This window comes from Oncorhynchus kisutch, linkage group LG15 (genome assembly GCF_002021735.2).
Source record: "Oncorhynchus kisutch isolate 150728-3 linkage group LG15, Okis_V2, whole genome shotgun sequence".
In the NCBI taxonomy this organism is placed as follows: Eukaryota; Metazoa; Chordata; class Actinopteri; order Salmoniformes; family Salmonidae; genus Oncorhynchus; species Oncorhynchus kisutch.
Window position 1 is genome coordinate 31,013,062 of NC_034188.2, and position 8,787 is coordinate 31,021,848.

The following is an 8,787-nucleotide window of genomic DNA, read 5'->3' on the forward strand; positions in this document are numbered from 1 at the left end:
CACTCACACTCACACACACACAGTCCCTCTCACCCCCTTAACCTCAATGACTGGTTTTCCCTTTTGCCAAAAGAAAGCATGCTATATCCCCAGCGAGACAAAGGACTTGGGGGGAGGAATATTGCCCCAAGGTGACAACCCAAACGACAGGGAACAAAAGCTCAGTGGAAGTGTGGCTCGGTGCCTGGGTGGTTTAAGAGCATGCACTAAAACTCGCTTTGGCGTTCGCCAAAAGGCTGCTCGGGCCTGATTGAGACGTCCTCCGACAGCTTACTTGTCAAGGTTCAGAGTAGAGGCCGTGTTTCATACATCAATCAACCGCCATAGTTTGAGATGACATAAGAGGTTTGTGATACAGACTCTGTCCAGAGACAAGATAGCAGATGTCGTCAGAACAACACTGTTCTCATTGGCTGAGGAACAGTTGTGGACTCAGGTGTCTCATCGCCCTGGATGTTATCTGGTCCGGTATAAACAGACTGTGGTGTCTGAGATGTCTACCATCGCCCTGTGTCTTTGAGGCTCCACTATGCAATGACCTGAGAGCTGATGTTCAGATAGAGAAAACATTCAATTATGCATGTACTGTACACCCACTGTCCCAGATCAGCCTGTACATTGTGTGGATGATTTAGGTCTGAGAGATTGTTTATCGTTTTGAATGTCAGCCAATCGCAGGGTTCATGTAGCAGGTCACACCCCTCTCTCTCCTTACACTGGGGTCCTCAACATGCTCAGAGAACGAGCAACGTTCAAGCTGAGTAAACAAGGGGATGTGTTCGGGTTATAGAGAGTTTACTCTCGTGATACGGCGAGCAACCACCCCCTTTTAGAGTTACTACCACTCCTTGTCATAACCCGTCGTACCTGTGGAATAGAGAGGAACCAGGGCTAAGGAAGGGTTAGGCTAAACATGACACATTATCCATTGTGTACTTCAAGGAGCAGAATTGCATGAAAAATATATATATAGATGGATTCTGTCTTTCAAATGCCCAGCGCACAAACATCTCTTCCCTGGACAAAAAAAAAGATTAGGACGAATGCATATTTAAATGAGCAAGGACAGCTAACAAAGGAATGTTTTTTTTTTATGCAATAATCCTAAACTGACAGAAAGGGAGCATGAAATAAAAAGGCAAGGGGAGTTTGATATCATTTTTATGGGGCCTGCTGGTGGCTTTCACCACGATTAATGAAACTCTTCCCAACCCCCAATGAACATACCGGAAGGTGTTGGTTTGATTAAAAACATTCTGAATCCTCTCCCTCAGCAACCATTGTACCCTCCCAGCCACAATCCACCCCCACACACCCATCAACTCATTTACAGTGCTCCCCTCCTCTCTGTGCCCCTATGTGATGCACAACGCTGGGCAGAGAGAGACGAGACCACTACCTGTGAGCACAGCCACAGCCTTACCCATGTTGCCATGCCCTTTGCCATGGGAGAACCAGTCACCAGAGGTATACAGAGAATGGTCTATTTATTGAGAGGAGAGAACCCTCACTGGGTCGCCGCTCAATCACTGTCACCTTCGACCTTCTAGAGGTTTACAAGGGAGGGCTGTAGTAGCTCTCTCTTTCTGCTCTCTCTGTGCTCTCTCTATGCTCTCTCTCTGCTCTCTCTCTCTCTCTCTGTGCTCTCTCTCTCTGTGCTCTCTCTATGCTCTCTCTCTGCTCTCTCTCTGGTCCCTCTCTCTCTCTCTCTGCTCTCACTCTTCTCTATCTTCTCTCTCTGCTCTCTCTTCTCTCTGCTCTCTCTTCTTTCTCTGCTCTCTCTCTTTTTCTCTCTCTCTTTCTCTCTCTGCTCTCTCGATAGCGCTTTCTCTCTCTATAGCTCTCACTATAGCTCTCACTATAGCTCTCACTATTGCTCTCCCACTATAGCTCTCACTATAGCTCTCACTATAGCTCCCTCTATAGCTCTCTCTCTATAGCTCTTTCTATAGCTCTCTCCGTAGCTCTCACTATAGCTCTCACTATAGCTCTCATTATAGCTCTCACTATAGCTCTCTCTCTATAGCTCTCTCTCTCTCTATAGCTCTTTCTATAGCTCTCTCCGTAGCTCTCACTATAGCTCTCACTATAGCTATCCCACTTTAGCTCTCTCTATAGTTCTCTCTCTCTATAGCTCTTTCTATAGCTCTCTCTCTATAGCTCTTTCTATAGCTCTCTCTCTATAGCTCTAACTATAGCTCTCACTATAGTTCTGTCTATAACTCTCTCTATAGCTCTCACTATACCTCTCACTATAACTCTGTCTATAACTCTCTCTATAGCTCTCACTATAGCTCTCTCTATACCTCTCACTATAGCTCTCTATAGCTCTCTCTCTATAGCTCTCTCACTAAAGCTCTCTATACCTCTCACTATAGCTCTATATAGCTCTCACTATAACTCTCTCTATAGCTCTCACTATAGCTCTCACTATAGCTCTCTCTCTATAGCTCTCACTATAACTCTCTCTATAGCTCTCTCTATAGTTCTCACTATAGCTCTCTCTCTATAGCTCTCACTATAACTCTCACTATAGCTCTCTCTATAGCTCTCACTATAGCTCTCACTATAGCTCTCTCTCTATAGCTCTCACTATAACTCTCTCTATAGCTCTCTCTATAGCTCTCACTATAGCTCTCTCTCTATAGCTCTCACTATAACTCTCACTATAACTCTCTCTACAGCTCTCTCTGTACCTCTCACTATAACTCTCTCTAGACCTCTCACTATAGCTCTCTATAGCTCTCACTATAACTCTCTCTATAGCTCTCTCTCTCTATAACTCTCACTATAACTCTCTCTAAAGCTCTCACTATAGCTCTCACTATAGCTCTCTATAGCTCTCACTATAGCTCTCTATAGCTCTCTCTCTCTCTATAGCTCTCTATAGCTCTCACTATAGCTCTCATTATAACTCCCACTATAGCTCTCTATAGCTCTCTCTCTATAGCTCTCACTATAGCTCTCACTATAGCTCTCTTTAGCTCTCACTATACCTCTCACTATAGCTCTCTATAGCTCTCTCTATAGCGCTCACTATAGCTCTCTCTATAGCTCTCACTATAGCTCTCTATAGCTCTCACTATACCTCTCACTATAGCTCTCTATAGCTCTCTCTATAGCGCTCACTATAGCTCTCTCTATAGCTCTCACTATAGCTCTCTATAGCTCTCACTATAGCTCTATCTATAGCTTTCACTATAGCTCTCTATATAGCTATATCTCTCTCTCTCTATAGCTCTATCTCTCTCTCTATATATAGCTCTGTCTCTCTATAGCTCTGTCTCTCTATAGCTCTATCTCTCTCTATAACTCTATCTCTCTATAGCTCTATCTCTCTCTCTCTATAGCTCTATCTCTCTCTATAGCTCTCTCTGTATATATATAGCTCTATCTATAGCTCTCTCTCTCTCTCTCTCTCTCTGTAGCTCTATCTAGCTCTCTCTCTCTATAGCTATATATCTCTCTCTATAGCTCTCTCTCCCTCTCTCTCTCTCTCTCTATAGCTCTGTCTCTCTATAGCTCTATCTCTCTCTATAGATCTCTCTCTCTATATATATATAGCTCTATCTCTCTCTCTCTATAGCTCTCTCTCTCTATATATATATATAGCTCTATCTCTCTCTCTATAGCTATATCTCTCTCTCTCTATATATATATAGCTCTATCTCTCTCTCTATAGCTCTCTCTCTATATATATAGCTCTATCTCTCTCTCTATAGCTATATCTCTCTCTCTCTATATATATATAGCTCTATCTCTCTCTCTATAGCTATATCTCTCTCTCTCTATATATATATAGCTCTATCTCTCTCTCTCTATAGCTCTCTCTCTATATATATAGCTCTATCTCTCTCTCTATAGCTATATCTCTCTCTCTATAGCTCTATTTCTCTCTCTCTATAGCTCTATTTCCCTCTCTCTAGCTCTATCTCTCTCTATAGCTCTATCGCTCTCTTTATAGCGCTATCTCTCTCTCTATAGCTCTATCGCTCTCTCTCTAGCTCTATTTCTCTCTCTCTATATATATATATAGCTCTATCTCTCTCTCTATAGCTATATCTCTCTCTCTATAGCTCTATTTCTCTCTCTCTATAGCTCTATTTCTCTCTCTCTAGCTCTATCGCTCTCTTTATAGCTCTATCGCTCTCTTTATAGCTCTATCTCTCTCTCTATAGCTCTATCGCTCTCTCTCTATAGCTCTATTGCTCTCTCTCTATAGCTCTATCTATCTCTATAGCTATCTCTCTTTCTCTCTCTATAGCTCTATCACTCTCTCTATAGCTCTATCTCTCTATAGCTCTATCTCTCTCTCTATAGCTCTATCTCTCTCTCTCTATAGCTCTATCGCTCTCTCTATAGTTCTATCGCTCTCTCTCTATAGCTCTATCTCTCTCTCGCTCTATAGCTCTGTCTCTCTATAGCTATATCTCTCTCTATAGCTCTCTCTCTCTCTATATATATATATAGCTCTATCTATAGCTCTATCTCTCTATATAGCTCTATCTCTCTCTCTCTATAGCGCTATCCCTCTCTCTTTATAGCTCTATATCTCTCTCTATAGCTCTATTTCTCTCTCTCTATAGCTCTATTTCTCTCTCTATATAGCTATATCTCTCTCTCTCTAGCTCTATCGCTCTCTTTATAGCTCTATCGCTCTCTTTATAGCTCTATCGCTCTCTCTATAGCTCTATCTCTCTCTATAGCTCTATAGCTCTATTTCTCTCTCTCTAGCTCTATCGCTCTCTTTATAGCTCTATCGCTCTCTCTATAGCTCTATCTCTCTCTCTATAGCTCTATCGCTCTCTCTCTATAGCTCTATTGCTCTCTCTCTCTATAGCCCTATCGCTCTCTCTATAGCTCTATCGCTCTCTCTATAGCTCTATCTCTCTCTCTATAGCTCTATCACTCTCTCTCTATAGCTCTATTGCTCTCTCTCTCTATAGCCCTATCGCTCTCTCTATAGCTCTATCGCTCTCTCTATAGTTCTATCGCTCTCTCTCTATAGCTCTATCGCTCTCTCTCTATAGCTCTATCTCTATAGTTCTATCTCTCTCTAGCTCTCTCTCTCTCATTGTAGATGTGTGGAAATGCTTGGGATAGTATTGTTGTCAGTACTTGACTCACCAATCTAACATTTACTGATCCATTCTAGAATATAATCATTGCAATACACCACCCTGTCATTTCCCCACTCTCATAGTCAATGCAGCCAGTCAGTCATGTGATTTACCCCACTGAGAGCCGACCTTGGCCCCTGTGAGAGAAGTTCTGGAAACTCCTAGCAACCAGAAGACAATAGTAGTCAATTACTCATATTTGGAACATTTACGGGAGTAGAAGAAGTCAACATCCGTGAAAGAGGCCAGAGAACGTGATTGATGATATGCTTTATGAACAATTATCATGGAAATGCATTATTTTTATATTTTTGTATTTTACGGATCCCCATTAGTTCCTGCCAAGGCAGCAGCTAAGTCAATTATATTTTACTGAGTCTGTTATTAACCAGTATGTGCTCTCTCTCTCTCTCTCTCTCTCTCTCTAGGATGAAGGCAGTGAGTAGGAGTAAGGAGTCGGTGCTGACTGAGGGAGAGAAGGACAAATACCTTCAGCCTGTCTCCTCTCTGGACTTCACCCTGGATGACTCGTCCCTGGAGCCCGGTCTGGAGTGCCACAGCCCACCCCCTGACTACAGCTATGTAGTGCGCTACTCCACCCCACCTGTGTAGCTGTCGCCGTGGGAGACGCCCCTCCGTCCACCCTCCGCCCCAGGGAGAATCTATCTGACTAAATGCCTCGAGGCCTTTCCTTTGTTCTCCTCTGTTCTGACTCCGTCTCCGGACCTCACAGCGCACCGTAAAACGGCTGCTGCCTCTGTCTTTTTAACTTCTTCCATTTCTCCTCCTCCCCGAGGCTTGAGAGAGGGACACGTTTGAGACGCTTTATTACAACGTGAGATCTGTTACTTAGGGACACTCTGAGACACCTTACTGTAGATCTGCACATAGCCTGCCTGCTTCCCATCAGCCCACTCTGCAGGAAGGAGGAAGAAGAGCCTGTCCTCTTCTGTAAAGGTCTCAGCCTGACCCAGAGGTTCGCCTATGTACTGCTGGCCTTCTCCATAGCTCACTCTGATAGCCACACATAACAGCTAGCTATGGAAAGATCCCTATAGACTTCTGTAGACCTATAGACAGCCTCAGGTATTCCTATAATCTACTGTGAACAACACCAAGAAAAACAACCGATTCCAGACTTGTAACGAATGACATTCCCATGAAATGTATTATTGTCAGTTTATACTGTAGTGTAAATGGAAAATGTGTTACCATGGGGATACAACATGTAGATGAGAAGGAAATAATATGGGAGAATTAGGGTGTTTTCATTGATACTATTTTATTTCTGTACAAATATTTTATAGACTTGAAAACTGTAATGTGCTATTTTATTTTATGTAATGATTATTGATATAAGGTTGACAAAATATTTGCGTCACAGAGTGGATCTTTTCAAGCATATTCCTCAGGTTGACTTGAGCTAAAGCTCCCGATTAAAAAAAAAAAAAGGCACCTGTCAGACAGATTACAGGAACAGTTTGTGAATTATGGAATGTGCCCGTCAGAAAAGATTTCTCACTTGAGTACTCCAATCTCCAGTATTCCCAGTTAACATGTTGTTGTTGTTCGGGAATCTTTTTTCCCTTCAACTCAGATGGAGAGACACATGGGTTGACAGGGTTGTCTACAGTAGATGGATATGGCCCATAGTCCCTTTGGCTCAGTCTGAGTAGTAATAGGTTAAACAGCCAATAGAATCCCAGCTCCCAGCTTCTCTGAATGGGATTAAGGCATGAAGAGGACAGGAGAGAGAGGAACACCACGCTCCTTTGGATTTAATACTACATCTCTACCGTGAAGCTATTTGAAATGAAAAGTTATATTTGGATTCCTTTCCCGATATGGGACTAACTCTGTGTATTATTGTTATGGCCGAGTGGAAAAAGGGAAATTGGATGATACGAGAGAGACTGGTTTATTTGTATGTGTAAAAAGCTAGTTAAAAACATGAGCTTGGGTTAGAATTTCATATGAAGAGGGTCTATGAACGCACCAGTGAAATAAACAATGCATATTTATTTAGGTTTATATTCTACAATGTCACTTATTCATTTCACACTGAAGATTTAACCAAAGGATTTGTACCCACTGTCTCCTTGACAACACGATATGTAACATTCCAGTATTTAATTCCAGATGTATATTCCGTTTGCACTGCTGAACACACTATAATTACATTAGTAAAGATGAAGGAATTGACTGTTTGCAAGCAGGAATGTTTGTAATGGAAATCGTCTGTTGCTGATCCATTTTGTTGTGCTAAAAGTGTGACTAAAGCTTGCAGGGCAGGCTCCAGGAATCCTACATGTTATCACCAGGCTGGTCACTATACTGGTGACTACTTTAGCACGTTTAGTCTACGTAATTACCTTTAAAAACAAGGCTGAAAAATGATCAGGATGAAGAGTCTAAATGTTTTGATTATTCTAAATGTATGGTTCAATTAGAATTCCAGTCACTCCAGCTAGTGTTTCGTTACACATAGGAGAGAGGGAATAGCTTGTGTGTGTAAACTGCTAGATAATATTTTGCTGCACAATACATTATTCTTTAATAAGATTTATTATGAATGCTGTCTCTACACCCTTAAATACTGCCAAATGATGTTTGTATTGTTAATGTGGACTGATTGGGTCTTGTGTCCATTGTGGAGGAAAAAAGTGTATGCACTGATTTTGTTTTCTATCAAATATAGATTTTTGTACTCTAAATGTATTTGTATTATTAACTAAGCATAGGAAGTGAATAAATGAATAAAGATCGATATATTTATGCATTACGTCTAGTGCAGAGATATTTTTTGCTAGTTGCTGAAGTTGCTAGCATTGATTCATACATCAACCCTCAGCTTTCTCTAGGACATTCTACCATTTTCTACCCTCTGAAGTCCTGGCACCAGGTCATCAACTATTTGAGCACCTAGCACAACGGTACAGACTCTAAAAATGTGTGTAGCACAACTTGTCTCTGGCTGGGAATGTGGGGATGGGTGAGGCGTGTGCCCACCGTTGGTGTGTGTCATCAGTAGGCTACTCTCCCCTCGTCCTGCTCCATGGACCAGCGAGACACACTTCCTGAGCGGGGCAAAATGTGCCTGTCACCGGGACAATGCCCCTCCAAGCGGGAAAGGAAGGGGCCCTTAATCATCCTGGTACGTCACCACGCAGAGAGCTTCCTACGAGGCCACCCCCGGCACAGGGCGAGTCCACTGGGAACGTCATGCAGGACAGGTTGGGCTCTCCACTGTCTCCGCTCATCACTCTTGAGATTCACTGTGTTTGCAGATAGGTGATCGAGAATGCTTAACACTCCTGATATACAGGACCAACGGAGTGAATTACTGAAGTCTCAAGCCAAGCAGTTCAGCTCCGATGTAAACGGATTCCGGAAAATGGAGTGTAAACAAACATGAGAAGGATGTTGGGGGTTAGGGACCTTAACACAACAGGGCTTGTGTATTTACGCACGCACCTAGTACAGATGTAGGATCTTAATTTGATCAGGAAATGCAAAATCTTTCAAAAGCTTCTGAAGTTTGTCATTTGCACTGTTAAATTTCAGACTTGATTTGCCCTAACGAAAACTGTATCAACCCCTACAAAAATGTCCATGAATTATAATTTACGTAATAGTTCACATTTCCTATTACTGTGTGATTATTTTC

General features: G+C 42.3%; 1 protein-coding gene across 1 annotated transcript in view; it reads left to right on the plus strand.

Annotated features, from left to right (window-relative positions):
• LOC109905151 (vascular endothelial growth factor receptor kdr-like) overlaps positions 1 to 7,902 on the plus strand; it is an 80,845-nt gene extending 72,943 nt beyond the window's left edge. The window contains exon 30 of the mRNA XM_020502372.2: positions 5,549 to 7,902. Within this exon, the coding sequence (XP_020357961.1) occupies positions 5,549 to 5,732 (184 nt within the window). The 3' untranslated portion in view covers positions 5,733 to 7,902. The remainder of the gene's footprint in view (positions 1 to 5,548) is intronic.
• The last annotated feature ends 885 nt before the right edge of the window (positions 7,903 to 8,787 follow it).